General features: G+C 44.3%; 5 protein-coding genes across 5 annotated transcripts; 3 read left to right on the forward strand and 2 right to left on the reverse strand.

Moving 5' to 3' along the window:
- Positions 1 to 1279: 1279 nt before the first annotated feature.
- On the reverse strand, positions 1280 to 2664 carry PCOAH_00001390 (Uncharacterized protein; the record flags this gene model as incomplete). The annotated part of the gene is made up of 2 exons (XM_020056956.1): positions 1280 to 2094; positions 2247 to 2664. 2 exons carry the CDS (start codon positions 2662 to 2664, stop codon positions 1280 to 1282), a joined length of 1233 nt encoding a protein of 410 aa, XP_019912472.1.
- Positions 2665 to 3938: 1274 nt separating this feature from the next.
- PCOAH_00001400 (RNA helicase) lies at positions 3939 to 7515 on the forward strand (the record flags this gene model as incomplete). The annotated part of the gene is made up of 2 exons (XM_020056957.1): positions 3939 to 5186; positions 5263 to 7515. The coding sequence occupies 2 exons, from the start codon at positions 3939 to 3941 to the stop codon at positions 7513 to 7515; spliced, it is 3501 nt and encodes a 1166-aa protein (XP_019912536.1).
- Positions 7516 to 7803: 288 nt separating this feature from the next.
- PCOAH_00001410 (Gas41-like protein) lies at positions 7804 to 9381 on the reverse strand (the record flags this gene model as incomplete). Its single annotated transcript, XM_020056958.1, has 8 exons — positions 7804 to 7838; positions 7952 to 7982; positions 8136 to 8251; positions 8345 to 8447; positions 8548 to 8595; positions 8765 to 8883; positions 9006 to 9138; positions 9305 to 9381. Coding segments are annotated over 8 exons (651 nt in total), but the record flags the coding sequence as incomplete, so codon positions are not given.
- Positions 9382 to 9970: 589 nt separating this feature from the next.
- PCOAH_00001420 (Uncharacterized protein) lies at positions 9971 to 11155 on the forward strand (the record flags this gene model as incomplete). Its single annotated transcript, XM_020056959.1, has 1 exon — positions 9971 to 11155. The coding sequence occupies one exon, from the start codon at positions 9971 to 9973 to the stop codon at positions 11153 to 11155; it is 1185 nt and encodes a 394-aa protein (XP_019912492.1).
- Positions 11156 to 12898: 1743 nt separating this feature from the next.
- On the forward strand, positions 12899 to 15935 carry PCOAH_00001430 (V-type proton ATPase subunit a; the record flags this gene model as incomplete). Its single annotated transcript, XM_020056960.1, has 2 exons — positions 12899 to 12919; positions 13044 to 15935. 2 exons carry the CDS (start codon positions 12899 to 12901, stop codon positions 15933 to 15935), a joined length of 2913 nt encoding a protein of 970 aa, XP_019912411.1.
- Between the last annotated feature and the right edge of the window lie 4540 nt (positions 15936 to 20475).

The following is a 20475-nucleotide window of genomic DNA, read 5'->3' on the forward strand; positions in this document are numbered from 1 at the left end:
ATTCCAAAAAAAAAAAACAAATAAAAATAAAACACAGAAAGGGAAGCAGAAAATGAGGAAGAGGTAAAGAAGGAAAAAAAAAAAAAAAAAATAATAAAAAAAATATATATAATAGGAATAACTGCCTCTTTATGTAAAATATGAATTTTTTTTTTTTTTTGCGTTTGTTGTAATTTTTTTCTCTTCACCTTCCCTTGGTCACTCTCCACCCCTGTGGCCTGGCCCACCTTTCACATAAAAACACTCCTCTCATGAATGAAACGGAAATGTTCGCACTCCATGTTATGTGAATGGGGAAACGGTCTGTCACTGCAATTTTTGTACGTCCCAACAGCAGACGAACGACATCCCCAGAGGGCTGCTTCGTTTATATATATGTTCACTGGGGAATATTCCCAAACGCGGAAAGTGAATTTTACCAACTTCTATCATTATGTAGTGTAGGTAATGTAATTATGCACCCACCACCAACTCTTCCCCTCATGGGATCACCAAAAAGAACTTCTATTACGTTATTTAAAATGAGCCTTTGTATGTTTGCACCGTTCGTTAAAGAAAAAAAAAAAAAAAAAAAAAAAAGATACACCAATGGACACGGTGATGATAAGGTATAGAGGCCCCTTTCAAAAGGCGGACGCGATGGAGGCCATTTGTGAAAACAACACTTATGAGTGCCTGGGGGGATGTGCAGTCGGTTCGTTCCACTCAGGTGCCTTTAAGTAACTGTATAACTACCATATTAGTATTCGCTGTGAAGTGTGCATTGGTGCGGCGAGTAGGTTTGTCTGTGTGGTCATGCTTTTTCCATTACGTTCTTGTTTCATGTCACGGAAGGGGGGAGGTCCATTGAGTATACACACCCACCCGTTTTGCGCGCGCCTTCTCCTCTGATTCGGTTGGGATGTCTGTTCTGCTGGTTCGTTTGATCTCTTGAGTTATTATTTCTGCTATTCCCCATTCGGATGGCACAGGTATAGGGTGATACTCAATTAGGTAACCCCCCCTTTAGCGGTTTAATTGGGGTGGTAAGCAGGGTGTTGTTATGGTTATATTTGTTGTCTTCCCTGTGCAGGCCCAGCACATCGTGTTGTTCACATGGGACAGCACCTTCGGCGGATGTGGAACGGGACGTCAAAATCGCCTGAATAGTCAGGCAAAAAAAAAAAAAAAAAAGCGGACAATATAAACAAACGGACAAATGCACAAAATGAGATGCGGAACCTGATGAAGGAAGGTGGATGCCCTTTCTCCATGTTGGCGCATTATGAGCAGATCCCCTTTAGTCCACTTTCTTCCCCGAGGCAGCGACCCCGTACAACTGGAAGCACCTCTGAAAGAAGCGCCCCAGGTAGGTGTCCTCGACTTCACTTAATGCAACGTTGTCATTGGGAACAGTCGACATGTTTACACGCCCCGTTGTGCTGTTCACATTTTTCTGAAGCATCTCACGTTTAACATTTTTGTAATAATTGGCTGCATCTACTAGGGAAAGCTTCGGTGGTTCCAAAAAATGGCTAGCTAACTTATAGCCAAAGTAGTGAAAAATAAATAAAAAAAGAAAAAAAAAAAAATGATAGCTCCTTGAAACGGATTCATTTAAAATCCAACTGAGACTCATAAAAGGACCACTCACGACATTGGCGCATCTGGTGGAAAAGAGTAAAACGACTTGAGTTAGGAGGAGATTTATTTCCAACTGGTAGGGGAGGTTGTCTTTGGTGAACAGATAAATGTATAGCAAGACGTAATTGAGGAAGGAGCAAAGCATTTCATTTAAATACGTATCCATGACGACAGAGGAGTAGAGGTCCATGTTGCTCCCAAATATTTTGTTGTAGTTTTTGTTTGCGCTGTTTATGTGAGGGCATGTTAGTATGATGAGCTGCACAAGGGCATCCTTCACGACGGTTGGTACGTGGGGGAATACAAAAGAGGTGAGGATGGATCTGCTTTTTGTGACTTTGCCATTTTGTATCCTCTCTAGGATGGTGGCACTAATGGGCGCCGGCGGATCTTCCCCTACGAACAACTTCAGGACTCCGAGGTAGAGCAGCGTCCCTACGAGGTTAGACAGGAATATGACCTTCGCTTCGCCTGAGGGGGAATCCATTGGGGGTGCATCAATTGGGGGTATATCAATTGGGGGTATATCAATTGGGGGTATATCAATTATACACGCTGCAACGAGGAGAGACGACCCCACTAAGGAGACGCCTCTATGGAGACACCACTGGCGAATCACTTACCCTTTCCTATAAGGTTGAGCCTGCTCTTGAAAAAGTGAAAAAAGGGGTCTCCGTCGTAGCCGCCTGAGCAGTGCCGGAACCACAGGAAGAGAATAATGGTCCCCTTGACGGACCCCGCCACCAAGCTGTTGGCATAATCATAATGAGATATTTTGGACAGACCGGCAAAAACAACACTCTCTATGAGCTTGTTGACAATAAAGCAGAAGCTGAAGTAGAGAAACGTGTTTACACAGAACCCCACGGATAAGCATATCGTTTTGTAATTACGCTCCAGGTACTTATAAGGCACAGTCTTCACTTTGACTTCCTTGAAATCCTCCTTGGATTCCTTCCGGTTGGAAATCTTGTCCTTTATCTTCTTCGTAATTTTAAGTGACTGATCGTAGAGGTTGCTGTCATGAGGTGCCACGCTCATTGTTGTGGTGTGGTTACGGGGTGTGACTGCGGGGTTGTTACTGCGGGGTTGTGACTGTGAGATGCTTTCGAAGCTTTTCCCTCCTTTGCGCGTGTATCTGGGGGGTGGATCAAATGGGGTTGTGTTCGCCCCGCGGTGATGAGCTTGTTAATCCACTTTCCGGGTTGACTCTCCAAAGAGAGTGAGCAACTTGCTTCCTCGGTGCTGCTCCTGCGGGGGGAGTTCCACTGGACTGCTTTGTTATGCGTCCCTTCTGTGCGTTAACGATGGGGTAGGTCAAAGGGAAGAAGCATATACAATGGGCGGCATATGCAAAACGGAATGCGGAGAAAGTACACCCTGTCAAGGGTTACCTCGGTACGATGGTGTGACAAAATGTGGCGTACCCTACGGTGATGTAAGTAGAGGTAGTTTTACCCTCATTCGATTGAACGGTTAGGAATGCAGGTCATGAAGCGATGTGTGCGCTTTTCCCATGTTGGGTGGGGAGAGTCAAAAAAAAAAAAAAAAAAAAAAAAAAAAATAGGGTAGGATCTATCGGATGTGTGATTGGCAAGAGTGCATGAGTCAAACTGCCGGTGCGATGCTGTTTCCGCTTGTGCAAACGGGTTCGGCTTCTTATTTTTTCGGCAAGGTCTCTCAGCACGAAAGGGAGAAAAAAAAAAATCATAGACATATGGCACACTACGTCGATTGGTACTCAATTGAAAAGAAAGGTGGTCACCCCTTTGTGGCGCCAGCGAGGAGGTATTGCAGTGTGTGATCATTCTTCAGCTTCAGGATGATCCCGCTAAGCTGCTAAGTTGGGGGGTTCTATTCTCCGATGGACGACTGCTGGAGGCGTGCCCCGTATGCACCATCGCCCTTCCCCCCTGGTGATGCGCGATGTGGCCGCCCAGCGTAGGAGAGGAACCTCCACTTAGAAGTGCTCACCCCGTTGGTTAGTCGCTTTGACAAAGCTTGCAGAAGTGGCTGATATGGTTTACTTATTGAGGGCATTTTTTTTTTTCTTTTTTTTTTTCCCCACTTTTCCGTGGCGGGCATCGAACAGGCATGCCTTTTCAGTAACCAGGAAATAGAATTTATAGAGGGGAGAAAAAAACACAAAAGGTGGTGCAGCGTAACCCTGCTTGACGCGGCTGCATGAGTGGGTCAACCACAGCATCTGCCTCGTTAGAAGCACAACGCAGAGCAGGGGTGTTGCCCCCCTTTTGGTAAACTCCTCCCATTTTTTTTGTTTGTTTTTTTTCCGTGCTACGACTCCTGCCCCAAGAATGAACCCCTGGACGGTACCAATTGGTCACCTGAACGACCTGTTGGCTGACGCCCCGAAGGAAGAAGAAAATGAAAAGTGCACCCTGGAAGAATTGGATATACCGAAGGAGGTAATCTTAGCCTTAGGTCGGATGGATATTTTCCACCCCTCGACGATCCAGCGGCTGTCCATTAAGAAGGCCCTACAGAAGAGGAACCTAATTGTTCAGGCAAAAAACGGGACGGGAAAAAGCATGTCCATATGTATCATCGTGGCTAGTAGAATAGTGGCAAAGGTGAAGAGGAGGCACCTAAAGAAGGCAGATGGGAATGTTGTAGAGGGGGGAGAAACAGGCCAATCGATGTTGCAACCAAATGGGACAGACCCACCAGTGTCCCTCTTCCTCCACTCCATAATCCTCGTGCCGACACGCGAACTCTGCGTGCAGCTCTGTGACAACATAAAGGAGATCTCACACCAGGGCATATTTATTAGCAGGAAAAATGGAAAGATTCCACAAGCATGCGAAAATGTTAGCACTTCCTCCCCCAACGCTGTATTAGGAGATCATCACTACGAATCAAATAGTAACGAGCAGATGGTGAAGGAGTCCCCCTTCGAAGTGAAACCCATGGTACTCTACGGAGGGACGGACGTAGTAGAAAATTTACGAATGATATTTTCGTATCTTCCCCACGTAATCATATCTACCCCCGGAAGGTTGAAACACGTGTTGAGCATTCTGAAGCGACTGCATGTGCGGGTGGGACAAACAGAAACGGAGGGATGCTCTACCCAAGTGCCACTCACCAAAATAGCAAACGTCCTCATTAAACAGTTGATATTAGACGAGGTGGATGCTCTGCTCGATGAACAATTCCAGGAACAAATAAAGTTGATCCTCAGTCAGGTGGTAAGTCCCAAAGTCCAAGTGCTCTGTTACAGTTCCACGTTTCTTGAGTCAACAATTACTAGCTTTTTAAAGATGCTGCATCTGCAGGACGTGGGCTATCTTTCCAGGTGGAAGGGTTTCTGCGTGAAAAGGATTGATCAGGTTTTGGGTGAATCTTATGTGGGGTCTATTGCTCCTGGGGAGGTTAGACCAGAAGTGAAGGTAAGACACACCCCGGACCAGGAGACACCACAGCAGAGCAACGAATCGGATGAGCGTGAAGTGGCCGCAGAAGTGGCTCCGCTAGAAGAATATCACAAGAATGAGGTGAGCTCCCCACCCGGTATGCCCCAAAACAACCGCATACACACAAAAGTGAAAAAAAAAAAAAAAAAAAAAAAAAAAAAAAATTAGGAGAAACAAACCCAAGGGGATCAACTCCATCGAACAGATGGTGCAAACCCAGAGCGTCTTCCAGGAGGAGAGATCCATTCGATACATTTTACAAAAAATTGTAAAGGAAAAACGAAACGTTGTAATGTGTGTTAGGCGAAAGAGGGAGTTTGAGTTCGTGCAGACGTGCACCTCGGTGATCATTCATGGGGAAGGGGCGGCAGGAAGGAAACAGTCCCATGGCGCAGTGAAGCAATTCGCTGGTGAGGAACGGGATGAACCTTGTAACCCCTGCGATGGGACAGAGGGAAGTAATGGAGACAACCATTCCGGTGATGTGCTGGGCTCCCCCATCCTGCGAAACGTTAGACACTGCTTCATCACAGTGAACAACGAAGGCATGAACAAGCACGAGGAACTCAAATACAAAATGAAGGTCATCCTGAAGGTAGTAAAGGAGATCAAATTCCACCAGTGCTTCCTTTTTATTAACAACACATATGAGGGGGTGCAGGTCAGCAAGATGCTAAACAAACACGACGTGTCCTGCTACTACACGAGCTCCAAGGTGGATCACCACGAAAGGATGAACGTTTTTAATAGACTAAAAAAGAATGAGGTGAAGGTTGTGGTGTGTAGCGATGTCATGAGCAGAGGTATAGACAACATAGTGTGTGACCTGGTCATTAATCTTGATATACCGCAGAATAAGGAGACCTACATTCATCGGTCGGGCAGGTGTGGACGCTATGGGAACAGGGGGCTCTGCATAAGCCTCTGTAACTATTCCGACTACAACTACCTGCACTACTATAAGTATCAGCTGCGATTACCTGTGCACGACTTCTGCTATTTGCGGAGGGAGCAGCAGTTCGAGAAAGGGGCGAACCAGTTGGAGGGGGCAAACCAGTTGGTGGAGGGGGCGAACGATGCCCCTTGGGGCAGTTCTTACGGTCTACGCGGTAGGGAAGAAGAGGGGGTAGAAGCTATCAGGGAAAACGCTACCCAGGAAGAGGCCACTTGGGAAGAAGCCACCCGGGGTGAGCACTCCGCCAGTTGCGTTGAACCCAAGTTAGGAATCCAAATAGTTGAAAAAAAGGTTCCCCTTGAACTGTGCCGCTTAAAGCGCGCCCCGAGACGGAAGGTCCTTTCCCTGAACATCAAGGGGTTTTTCGCCGAGGGGATACACATCGTAGGGAGGGGCATCCAGACGAAGAACCAATCGGATGGCCCACTCCACGACGTCCACCTCAAAGTTCGTGTGAAAAAATTTTTGAGCAAATTCAAAATTGTGAAAAACGAAGTCTCCTGTCAGTTTTGTCTTCCAAACGATAACGTAAATGTCTTTAAAACGATAAGCATCGTCCAGCATGAGTCTAATCTTATTATTTTCTTTCTCTTTAAGAGAAGAATACGGATGCGGTTCCTTTCCTTCCGCTCGGTGGCACTTCCACAAGGGGAGGAGGAAAAGGGGAGTAAGTGGAGCCGATCCAACTACTGCTTCCTCTTTTTTTGCAACTCGGACAGCTACCTAGTGCTGAAGGTCTTTTATTTCTTCCTCTTCCTGTTTAAGCATTATCAGTATCCCCTCAGGGAGGCCCTAACTCCACTGCTGATTCATACGGGAGGGATTACACAAAAGGGGGGGAAATGTAAAAACAAATGTGAAAAATGTTGCCACATATTACACCCCAACGAAGTCAATCTGAACTACGTGTCGGACACCTGCCTCATGATAAGTAACAACGTCCAAAGGGGAGAGAAAAAAAAAAAAAAAAATTTTAAAGCGTACGAAAGTGATGAAGATTTTTACATGAACAGGCAAGGTAAAAAAATAACAACTTTTCAAAAGGCCATGTTTTACCCTTTCCTCTTGGGAAGCCGAAAGGGGCATCGCTCAAGTGGCAAATTAAACAGCCCCGATCCTGTCCACGCGGAAGAGGTCCATCACGAAGTTTATGACGAAACGTTACAACAGAGAGAAGGCGACCTGCAACCAAGTTCAATGCCCCTAGAAAGCGCCCTCAAACAGATAAAGGCAAACTGCCTGGAGAGGAAAAAAATCCTTACCTTTTCACAACAGTGCAGTGAAGTCCCCTGTATGAATGACCAACGGAAGATCGCCCAGAAGGTAAATAACCTGGTGGCCCCGCAGGTGTTCCTAAATTTGGCCACTGCAGAGCAGGACGTCCATTTGTTGAAAGGACTCTTCCTGCAGAATCACGTGCAGCTCCATGGAGGAAACAGCTTGGATGAGGAAGACTATCGTGCACAAAAAAACAAAAGCGGTTTTGCTATTTTGGAAGAGTGAAGAAAAGTTACGCGGAGTACATTTTACATCCACGGTGTAGCATCAAATGGGGAGAAAAAAAAAAAAAAAAAAAATTGAAATTAAATTCCCGTAGGGGGGGCTACTCCAAAGTGATGTTGTTGCCCTCTCCCCACGTGAGCATAAAGCGACTCACCAGAAGAGCATTTTCAAAAATGGCATCACATAGACACGACTGTGCAGAATAAGAGGAATGTATTTTTTAAATGCATTTGCAGTGGGATCTCCTCGAAGAACAGACAGTTTGTTGGACGTTATGCGGTTGGTCTAGTTGTCGTCACTGCTAACACCCATTTCGGCTTTCACTAAGAGGGGGGAGAAAACATGTTTTCAGGAAAAATGATTGAACGTGAAAAACTCTACTTTGCTCATGCAATAACTGTTCGTGTGTATAGAGGGGGGGTTAATAGCTCCTTACGTGTGAAGTATTTTTGCTGTGCTTCGTTTATCTGTGAATGGAGAGAAGGGGGGAAACACACACATAGATGAGTACACCTGCAGCAACACTATTACTAGCATGCACATGTGTATGTGTGTAGAGGGGGGAGTTTCCCTATGATGCTTGCTGTGACGCTTGTTCTTTTGCGTCCCTTTCGCATTACGTCCTTGGATAGCTCCGTCGCTTCGGTCATCAGGTCACATATCTCCTCTTGCACCTTGGACTGGAACTGGAGGTACTTCCTCGTGTAGGTCTCTTCCTGGAAGTCGTACTTCAGGACTGCGGGGAGGGGTAAAATAAGCCGCTTAGCAGGTTGGCAAAGTAACAACTACCTAACAGACGTGCCTGGTATATTTGCACCGTGTAACTTACAGTGCTCGTGGTACTTGTGGGGGGCCGTCTTGCTGTTGTTGCTTTGGATTATTTTGTTGTACAGGTTGACCGTGGGGTTTCGGAAAATTATTTCTTCGTACGTCTGCGGGGGTGGTCATGAAACAATCATCGGTTGTGCAGAAATCGACGGGTACAAGGGAACGGGATGGGTGGAATGGCGTGTCCTTCCCGGTGGCACTAACCTCGTTGACGACGCAGGGGGGGCAGGCCGACTCTTCATCCGTGTTTAGCTAAGACGAAAAAAAAAAAAAAAAAAAAAAAAAAAAAAATGAGCAGCAATGAGCGAACGGTGCACAGTTTGCTATACATAACATAACCTATTAACAGTCATCCATTAATGTTTCGACCGACCAGACCAATCAATTCGACTGGTCTGCCTGTCCGATGCATGCAGGCTACCTTCACAAAGTGGACAATGCTCACGGGCGCCAAGGACACATCGGCGAAGTAGATCTTCACGGTGAGGTAGAATTCACCCCATCCTATTTCGTTCACCTCGTAGGGGGGCTGCGTGTAAACTGGAACGGAACGGGGAGGAGGGCGGTGTCTCCAGTGGGGCGAAGCGGTTATCCGAACAGAACGGTTCGCCGAGCAGATCTCCCGACGCGTGTATGGGGGGGACGTATTCAAGGCAACCAACCTCGCTTGGGGTAAATGAAGGAGGGGTCCAACTCAAAAACGACTTTCTGGATGAAGAGAGAGAGGTCCGAATAGTTGGGGCAGCGCAACAGGCAGGTCCACTTGTGGGTCATATTTCCAAACTTTCGCTTCTCCTGTGTGGGGAGGGGGGTCACATGGAGGGTTAAGTGGGCAGACCGATACGGCCAAAACGTTACCGTGTAGACGATACGGCTAAAACGTTGCCGTGTAGACGATACGGCTAAAACGTTTCCGTGTAGACGATACGACTCTGCTAGAAACTCCCTCCTAGGGGCATACCTGCTGGGAGAGTAAGAAAGCATAGGTGCCAACCACCACGGGTTTCACCAGCTTCACGTTCTGCATGCGGCTCTCCACTGCGGAGGGGGTAAGTAAAGGCGGTTTAACATGGAATGGGCATCGGTCAAGAGGGGTACCACGTGTACACATGGGCAAGTACGCATACAACTACTTATCTACCGATACAAGGATGTAGAGGCACAGGAAATATGCCCTTGCGGCGCACTCACTTTTTGCGGGGGAAGAGCATTCCCATGGGTGGGCACCTCATCCAGGGCGAAGCGGCCAAAAAAAAGAAAAATACACAACTGATCCAGCAAATGAATGACTTATCAAACGACCTCCTCAGGGAAAACGCCTTAAGTGGTTCTTTTCCCTGTGGAGAGAAATGGTCGAGGAAGGCTGGCGCCCAATTGGGTCATAAAGCAACGTGGCACTGAGCAGAAACCGTTTTGACTACCTAAAGGGGTTGCGGAAAAAAAAAAAAAAAAAAAAAAAAAAAACAGAAACGAAGGGTAGAACTAAGCGCAGCACTTTCGTAGGAATTGCTTCATGGTGGAAGCTTATCCACCCGCGCATACCTGCAAATTGGAGAGTATTGGGGACCTAATCGAATTGTTTTTTTTTTTTTTTTTTTTGCTTCGTTTAAATGACTGCCCAGACGAAATGCCAAACAGGAGGGAGGAGAGACGCGCGTGGAGGCGCAGGCCAAGCGACAGTGCCATCGCAGTTTGGGCGCTAGTTCTGTTGCTGCTGGTGCTGTGCACCGTGTGGGGAAGTGCCCTCCAAGTGGAAAAACGCAGATTACAGGGCAAACGCAGCACACCTACTGTTTTTACCAACTGTGAGACAAAGGGGCCACACTGCTTTCTTCGCCCCCCGGTGAGGTCACCAAAAAGGGATAAATTCCCCCCCAAAAAAATAGCCTTGAACGCATTCGAAAGAAGTGTGGACAAAGTCACAGGAAACTTTCTTCACGACAGAGACCTCTTCATAGAGGTGGACAGAAAACAAAAAATGATCGAGGAAATTGAAAAAATGAGTCACTTCCAGTATGAACAGATCCACAAGTACATCCAACCCTTAAGCGAAAACGACGTATACGAAGAAATTATAAACCACAAAATTCACCTGTACAAGAAGGAGAACGAAACAGAGAAACTCAAAAAGTTGGTAAAAATTCAGGACTTCCTGAACCCATATATTGTAAGCCAAAGGAAGAAGAAGGCCAAGGAGAAGGTGGAATACATGATTGCTTGCATTCTTAAGGGAGAAAATATCGACCAGATAATTACCGACATGTTTAGGAAGAAGCTCATTGACGTCTACGTGCTTACCTTCATCGATGACAAGGTGATGGAGGCGCACACCAAGTTGGTGGGGAGCGGTGTCAGCGGGGTTAACAACGTTGATGCGGGTGATGGGGCTAGCAACCCCGATGAGGGGGCCGAACCCGGAGGAGCAGACCAAATGAGCATGACGGAGAAAATCCTCAGGATGCTGAAGGACCGCATCGTGGCACAGCAGAAGCTACAGGTGAAGGGCACCTTCGACTTCACCAGGATAGTTTTCCTCTCGACCACCCTAGACATGAGTGAAGATAGGCAGTCCATAATTAAGTCTTCCATTAGGACCATAGAGCAGTTGGAAGAATTTGAGCTGTACTTGCTGGACGCACTGGACTATGCAGAGACAAACGAGAAAATGAAGCAGTATGTCCCCCACTTGGAGCTGCTACTAAACACATGTAAAAAAATGAACCCCGTCTTTAACCAGCTCCTGAACAAGCAGACCGAAAACGTTCGCTTCTTCCCCGATAAGATTGATATGTCGCAGTTTAAGGAACTGTAGTGAGAGTCCTCTCTGTATGAGGAGTGGTTATGACTGTCATGTGCATTTTGCATATACTGATAGTTTGCACAATTATGTGTGGTAACGAAGGGAGTTTCCTCCAAAACGGGGATACGTGCTGTCAACACGTAGTGCCGCTTTACAAGCGCTCAGTTGGACTGACTCACTGGATTAACCCACCTGTGTGGGTGGGTCGTTTTTCTTTTAAGAAACCGAATGGATAGGTCTCATTCCTCGTTGTGTCCTTCAATTCGACACAGCTTTCTCTCCGTTATCGCTCCACGCGGTTGGATCTCACTCCCACACATGCACAAATGGTTATGTTTCTTTTTTTTTGTCCTTTTCGCTTACACTATGTTGGCCGTTTGCCCATCCCGCTGTGCAGGGCAGCTGACCATTCACTGTTGCGTTTTTTCTTTTTTTTTTTCGTTTGCTCCTTTTAAACACGAACAATGAGCAGTTTTAAGTAGAAGGTGCCTATGTACGTGGCACCCCCCCTGTGGGCTGTTTTCCAAGTGCGATGTGGTGTATGAAGCCGAGTCAGACCACAAAAACAGTTGTGCTGCTACGTATGAACTGCCTCAAACGCAGACCGACCAATTGTCCATACGTTCGCGCGAAGGTCAGCAGAAATTTACCCGAACAGGGTCATACAAAAGCGAAGAAAAAGCGCTGGCAGGAAAAACATTCATATGGTTCACTATGAACAGGAAACTCTGAACGAAGTTGAGCTAGCCAATTATTTCCTCCCTTTTTCGCTTTTTTTTTTTTTTTTTTTTTTTTTCCATTTTTACCTGAACAGGTCAGGTAACAAAAAATGGCAAAATTCTCCTCGCGGGGGAAAAGAGTATACACATGAAAATTTCACGTAAAGGCAAACTTGTGTATCTTATCTGCGTTGGGTATACCTATATATACACCACTGCGCTGCGAGCTACACAAATTCACCCAGCGCGCAGAAGTGCATGTGCACAGGGGGGAAGGGCGCGGCTGAGCGAAATGAGCGATGAACGTGCGGCAAACTTGCGGTAAAAACTTCCCCGTATATGTATGCATCACTGCATGGGGTTGGAGCACGCAGATGGGGATGCGCAGCCCGGCACAAACGCGCGTACACGTGCGTACGTACATGCGGGGGCGCAAAAAAAAAATACGCCGCGCGATTGTGCGTTTGTGCGTTCTGCATTTTACGTTCATTTTATTTGGAGGAAAGTGGTTCCCTTGATGGAAAAAGCGGAGAGAAAAAAAAAAAAAAATTCAGCCAAATTGGCAAGCATAAGCGATAAATTTTCGCTCAAATCGCAAAATCACCCAGGAAGGCACAACGCGAGGAAAAAAAATAAAACGCGAAAATTGACAAAAGGGAGGAAAAAAAAACGCCAGCTGGAGGAAACGCAAAATTGAGAGAAACAGAATGGCATGAAACATGTGCACAAAATTGGAGTGAAGCCTTTTTGTGCATGTTTCGCTATCCCATCGCGCTGGCATTTGTTCAGTAAATAGGCGCGCATGCGAAAAGTAGGTTGTCACGTGCGTGCCGGATCAACCCCTTTGGAGTAGTCACTGCGCTTTTCACTCCATCCTGCTTTGCCTTTACTTGCGCCGCGCCCAACCGCGCACTGTGGAGGAGACAGAGGCCTTTCTCCCTCCCAAACACACCCTTTGTTCTACGTGGTCCAGCTATATGGTTGGGGTCACACCGTATGAAGCCCCCCCACCTGTTGCCTTTTGAGATTTGTAACCATGGGAATATTCAGATCGGAGGTAAGGGCGCCGCCAGGCCGAAGTGGCAGTGTCCGCGGGAGTACTTCCCAGGGGGAAATGCACACATTACGCGTATGCAAATGTGCCACGTATCCACATATTACGCTTATCCACCCCCTTTTAGACGATGAAGCACGGGACGCTGGTCCTGCCCTCGGACCGAGCCAGGGAATACCTAGACTGCCTAGGAAAGAACGTCGACATACAATTCATCGACATGAACGAGAAGACGATGAAGAGGCAGTACAAAAAGTACATCCAGAGGATAGACGACATGGAGAGGATTCTTCGCTTTTTGGAAGAAAATATTAAAAAATTGCCCAATGTAAAAATTAAGAAAAGTAAAATAGACTCCTTTTTGGAACACGATAATGTGTATGAATTGGACCAAGTGGAGGAATCACTAAACCGTCTGCATGTACAGTTTGTTCGTTTTTGCAACAACAACAAGGACCTTGTTGACGAGAGGAACAACGCAATAGAGGAGAAACACGTAATTTTGACGGCTATGAATCAGCTGAATCCAGGTGGAACGAAAAATGGAAATATCAGTAAAAGACTTCCGGAGAGTTCCCTCCCCTACGATGAGGTAAATGACGAAAGTGTCTCTCTACAGACGAATATGATGAAGGATGGAATGAGCATGATGATGTTTACGAACATATCTGGGGTCATAAAGACGAAGGACCAGGAAAGTTTCAGTCGAACTATTTTTAGGGCGTTGAGAGGGAACACCTACACATACTTTCAAAGTATCGATGAAAGTGCAGATTCTTCCAGGGGTGGGGTGGCCGATGGAATGAATGACGCCGATGAGGGTGCTGCTGGGGGAGGGGGAGCATCCTCCTGCCTGAACAACGGAAGTGATGACGATGGCATGGATGCAAGTAACGACATGAACAACGATAAGGGGAAGAAGAATGAGCCGAAGAGTGTCTTCGTTGTATACTGTCAGGGATCTTCCCAAAGCAATATATACCAGAAGATACTAAAAATATGTAAAGCATATGATGTAAAAACGTACGATTGGCCAAAAACGTATGAACAAGCAAGGCAAAGATTGAAGGAGCTGAAGGAGATCATCACAGATAAGGAGAAGGCATTAAAGGCATACGAGGAATACTTCATAAACGAAATTTTCGTTCTTATAAATGTCGTTGAGCCTAATAAGAACAGTCTGATAGAGGAGTGGAAGTTGTTTTGTAAAAAGGAGAGATACATATACAATAGTTTGAACTGTTTCGAAGGAAGTGACATAACCTTACGATGTGACTGTTGGTTCAGTGCAAACGATGAGGAGAAAATTAGACACATGCTAATTACCAAATCGTCCAACGATCTGGTGTCAGCGTTGTTGTTGTCGGATAAGGTACTTACCCCGAACATTTCTCCCCCGACTTATATTAAGACTAACAAGTTTACCAAGTCGTACCAGTCGATGGTAGATACGTATGGTATCCCCCGTTATGGTGAAATAAATCCAGCCATTTCTACGATCATCACGTTTCCTTTTCTCTTTGGTATTATGTATGGGGATGTAGGACACGGAGTCTGTATCTTCCTCTTTGCTCTCTTCCTAATTATTATTAACAGTCGTGTGAAAAATAAAAGTCAGAACGAGATGGTCAGTATGTTACTGGATGGAAGGTATATGTTACTTCTGATGGGGTTCTTCGCAATCTACGCGGGGGTTCTCTACAACGACTTTTTCTCTATGCCATTGAATTTGTTTACGTCCATGTTTGAGGTGGATAGGCAGGTGGATTCGGTCACGTATTACAAGAGGAGGCAAGTGATGAATGAAGCTACTGGCAAGATGGAAGACGCAGATCCGTACATTTTTGGTTTTGATGCAAAATGGCTAGGAGCAGAAAATGAACTAACCTACATTAACTCCTTCAAAATGAAGTTTTCCATAATTATAGGTTTCTTACATATGACCTTTGGTGTTCTGATGAAGGGGTTGAATGCGCTGCATTACCGGAGGAAGATGGACTTCTTCTTCGAATTTCTCCCTCAGCTGATGATGATGCTTTCTATAATTGGCTACCTCGTCTTTTTAATTATCTACAAATGGGTGACACCCATAGGTTACGGAGGGTACAAGAAGCAGGGAATCATAAACACGGTTATAAATATGTACCTAATGAAGGACCTAACAGCGGATAACCAGTTTTACGCTCACCAGGGGTTAGTGCAGGCTTTCCTCATTGCGATTTTCGTTTTGTGTATCCCCCTTATGTTCGTTTGTAAGCCCGCCATTAGGACGTACCACATTATGAAGGAGAAAAAGAGCAGGGGAAGTATATCATCCAGGGGGGGCAGCTACTCTCACCACGAGGAGAAGGAAATGACACACACATTTAACCACTTGGTAGGCGTGGGTGGTGGTGGGAATGGAGCGAATGTGGTGAACGGCACTTCCTCCTCTCCATCTCTGCATAAGAGAAGCCCCAACGTGGCCTTCGGGGGGGGCAGCAACAACCGTGAAGATGACTACCTCTCCCCCAGGAGGCGTAATAAACCCACGGATGACGAGATGGAAGCTCACCTCCTTAGCCCCGCATCGCCTGAGGATCAGGACGCCATGGCAGAGTCCTTCGGAGCGGCTTCCGTGGGAGCGGCCCACCACGAAGAAAACATCTCAGAAATATGGATCGAGCAGCTTATCGAAACGATAGAGTTTATTTTAGGCCTCATTAGTAACACGGCTTCGTACTTGCGACTGTGGGCCCTGTCCCTAGCACACCAGCAGTTGTCGTTTGTCTTTTTCGAGCAAACTATTCTGAACTCACTCAAGAAGGATAGCTTCATGTCTGTACTTATTAACCTTATTGTGTTTTCTCAGCTTTTCTCCATCCTTACCATCGCTGTTATACTCTGCATGGATACACTCGAGTGCTTCCTCCACTCCTTGCGTCTGCAGTGGGTGGAATTTCAGAACAAGTTCTACAAGGGTGACGGCATTCCCTTCCGCCCCTTCAACATTAAGAAGGTCCTCTCGGAGAATGACTAAGGGGGGCGGCGGTCACACCTAGTACGTGCCTCCCTTTAGCGTTGCGGGCGCTCCCACCGCCGAGAGTATTTTCTTTTCATTTCCACCGTCCGCTCGTGCGTATCATCCTGTGTAGGCAATCTGTGCGCACATCCCATGCTTTATTTTATTATTTTTTTTTTTTTTTGTTGCCATAGTTACATCCAACTTGTGATCGACTTGCATGTCCTCCCCCTTACAGACATGTGAACAAAAAATTGTTTTTTTTTTTTCCAATCACTTTTTTCGGGGAACATTCCGTTAACCACCACCCGTATGGTGCGCATATTAAAAGATCTTCTTAATTTGGGAGGAGTGTCCAAGGGGAAGTGGACGAGAGCAATTGCTTTTTGGTTAGTTAATTTTTGCCTGTTCTCCCCCACGGTGGTAAAGATCTAATTAAATGCACGTTCCGCATTATATAATCATATGGTGGGACAAAAAAAAGAAAAAAAAAAAAAAAAAAAAAGCAACCGTTCCAAATATACCCTTTAAAAAGCTGAAAATAGACGGAATCGTTTAAAAGTGTCAAACTCCTAGTGTTGCTGTAGCGAAACCCGAAGGGAAGTAACTGAAAAACGTAGAAGAAAAAGTAACACACCTGCCTAAGTACACCGAACTTCCAAGAAAAGAATGCAAGAGAAGGGAAGGAAACTGGGAGCGAACAGCACAACATTTTGCATACACACAGAAATAAACTATTGGCACATATGCGTAAAAAAAAAGGACGGGGTGGTTCCACCCCCTTTACTCTCCTTCCTTCCATAGAACCATTTCATTCATCCCCCCTTTATTCTAACACCCCTAACAACCTTCCTTCCACCTACCACGACCCTAACAACCTTCCATCCACCCTACCACACTTACAACCATCCTTCCACCCACCTACCACCAACCCACCTAACAAGGTTTCTTCCTTTCACCTATCACCCCTAATAACTATTCCTTCCACCTATCACCCCTAATAACTATTCCTTCCACCTACCACCCCTAACAACAACCTTCCTTCCACCTACCACCCCTAACAACAACCTTCCTTCCACCTATCACCCCTAATAACCCACCTACCACCTAACAACTTTCCTTCCGCCAACCACCACCCTAACATAACCTTCCTTCCGCCAACCACCATCCTAACAACCTTCCTTCCCACACCCCTACCAACCTTTCATTCTGACACCCCTAACAACTTTCCTTCTAACACTAAATGCGAAATCCAACATCCAGCCCTTTCCTTCCTCCTTAGACCCCTTTCTTTCTTTCCTTAGACCATCCTTTCCTTCCTCATTCCTTCTTTCCTTCTTTCCTTACTTCCTTCCTTTGCTTCTTTGCTTCTTTCCTTCTTTCCTTAGATGCACCTTTCCTCATTAGACCCTCCTTCCTTTCCTTTTTTTTTTGTTCTTTCTTTCTTTTTTTCTTTTTTTTTTCTTTTCCTACAAAAAAAAAAAAGAACTCAGCAATTTCCTCAAAAAAAAAAAAGAAAATAAGCAAATTTTTTCTTTTCCCTTCCCTTGCTCTCTCCTCATACATTTGTATTCTTCGTAAAGGAAAAAACGGGAAAGAGGAAGAGAGGAATTATGCACCTTCTCCCTTTTTTTATCAACTCTTTTTTTTTCCAATTCCTCCTTATCACAAAAGAAAAAAAGAATAAGAAAAAAAGAAGGAAAAAAAAAAATGTTCAAAGAGTGAGGGAGGAAATTTAGAGAAAGGAAAAGGTTAAAAAAACCTAAAAGAAGTTTTTGAAGAACAAAAAAAGTCTATAAGAAAAGGAAAAAAGAGGAAAGAACTTGGGAAGGTATATAATTCCTTCCGTCCTTCTCTTTTTCTTTTTTTTAATGTGAAGAATATATAGTGTATGTAAGGAAAGGAAGAGAAGGAATAAGGCTACTCCCTTTTTTTTAAGGAAGAAGGAAGAAATACAATGTATAGGAAGGGAATGGGAAGGAATCTTCCCTTTCTTCTCTCCTTTTTTTTTTCTAGAGGAAGAATGTATTATATACAGGAAGGAGGGGAAGATTGCTTCTCCGTTTGAGAAAGAAGGAGAGGAGTTAAAAAAAAAAAAAATAGAAATAGGTTATAAAAAAAAGGAAAAAAGTGAAGGTTTAAAGAAATAAAATGGAAGGAAGTCAAAGAAAAAAGGGAAGAAAAAAAATTAAAGGAAAAGAAGAAAGAGAAAAATAAAAGATGAAGTAGAAGGTATAGGAAGAGGAGAGGAAATGTTTTTCACCTTTTTTTTCGAGGAAAAAAAAAAAAATTTAATAAAAGAAAAAAGAAAAGACGGAGGTAGGTAATTCCTTTCTTTTCGCTTTTTTCGTGGAATGTAGAAAGGTACATATGTGAAATGCATTTTATATAGAAAGGAAGGGAAGGTTATTACCCTCTTCCTTGTTTTAAAGAAATAAAAGCAAGTTAAGGAAAAAAAAAAAAAAAAAAAAAAAAAGGGGAGTAACCTCCCCTCCTGCCCAATACAGCGCATTGTTCTAAAAAAGAAAAGGGGAAATTTTGTAGGCTTGGAAGAAGTTAATCAAAACAATGATAATGTGGGTGGAAGGAAAATGTGCTGCACGCAGCATTTGAGGCAGTACTATTTCATAATTCGATGAATAACGTAATTATTGAATAATGTGGTAAAAAAAAAAAAAAAATGGCTCCGTCCAAGGGTGACGATGAAGATAAAGTATTCGGCCCGCTAAAGGAAGAATGGTTGCAGCAAGAAGGGTATAGTACTAGTAGCAGGAAGGCAGGGGAGGTATAATATTATGATACAATCTATGTGTACAGTGTTAATATGTTCTTGTTTCGAATCATATTGTTCTATTCTAGTAAGAATAAATATATCATATGTGAGTAATATATATTCATATATTATTCTAATTTATAGACTAAATTAATTACAGAAATAAGGGGTTGGCTGAATGATTTCCTTCAAAAAATGAATGATGAAGATGATAGTGGAGCAGCTCAGGAAGGATGTAAAAGCATGAGCGAGACAGAAGAAAAGAAAGTATGTGAATTCATTTTAAAAAATTTGTTGAAAATATGGACAACGCCCAAAGGAGGGAACACTAAAGAAGAAATTAATAGAAAAGTGAAAGAGTATGTCCAATGTGCAATACTGAAGTTGTGGTCAACCTTCTATCTGTCTGATCATTGTGATAAGGAGAATGCTGTAAGTAGCGCATTTGCTAAAATAAAAGAATTGGGCACAACACTTAGTGGAGGGGTTGTGCATGAGGAATGCGATTATAGTGAAGTACTGGAACCTATGAAAGTATTGGAACAACCGATGATACAACATATTGGGACTGCTATAGAAAAGAATACGAAAGTTATGGAATTAATAAATAAAAACCCAACAGGGAAGCAGGGTTGTGAGGAAAAAAGGAGGAATTTAACAAAATTAGGTCTCTCGAGTAGTAATACTGGTAGCATTAGAACGAAGAATATGGCACCAACAGCAAGCGCCCAACACACGGCGGAAGGGGGAAAGAAAATAACCGCACAGCAGCTTCATTTCATCACCAATTTAATAACAGAATGGATGAAAGCACACAGTATGGCAGAAATGGACAACTTTGAGGTAAATGAACTTTTTACATATGAAAAAGAAAAAGTAAAATTATAATGTAAAAATAACATAATGTGGAAGGAATAATTTCATAGTTTATATATAATTTAAAAGCGCATAGGAAGGAATAATGTGTATGTACATACACACACATGTATGGATGTTCATGGTTATATATTTCTTAGAAAAGCATATGGGATGAGTTGAAAACAGTATTTACGGACATGATGAATAATATACAGGATGATGGGGAAAAGGATAAAGAAAGTTGTGCCTCGTTGAACAAGGACTGGAATAAGGAGTTATGTAAAATATTAATAAGAATGTTTCTTTGGATGGATGGATTAAAACAAGAGCACGCAGCGATAGGGCCAAGCAACTTAAGGCACACCACTTGGACAAAAAGAGAGAATGAAATTAGATCAAAACAGAAGGAACTGCACTCTTACTATAGATGTTTGCTTGGTAAAGTAACAATATTGAGTATGTTAGGCGATCATTGTAATTTAAGGGAAGTAGCCTCATTCGTTAATAGTAAGATGCCAGGTATCAGGACAAGTCTCCGTGTTGGCAAGGGGAATGAATTATGTCAGGAAGTAGATGTCGGGAGTTTAGTATTAGGGGGAAAGTTCATGAGCGGGCAAATTAAGGAATGGATAGAGGAATATAAGAGGGATAAGGATAATAGAGAGGGGTTATCAGAAGTAAAAAAAGGAGAGAGCAAACTGCACAGATTAAGGGCCGAAGGACAAAATGAGAATTATTGCCCAAAGCAGCAGAACCTTGACAGAGCAACCCTAAGTAACTTAGAAATAAAAGTAAACGACGGTGAAAACCTGTCTCTAGATGACGGCAAAGACACTAAAACATCGGGGAAGGAAGAGTTGAATAAGGTATTGAAGGAAGCAGTAGCAAAAGCAAAGGGGAAGGATAATTTTTGGACGGATAGCTTAG

The sequence above is a fragment of the Plasmodium coatneyi genome, chromosome 1, assembly GCF_001680005.1.
Source record: "Plasmodium coatneyi strain Hackeri chromosome 1, complete sequence".
NCBI classification, from domain to species: domain Eukaryota; phylum Apicomplexa; class Aconoidasida; order Haemosporida; family Plasmodiidae; genus Plasmodium; species Plasmodium coatneyi.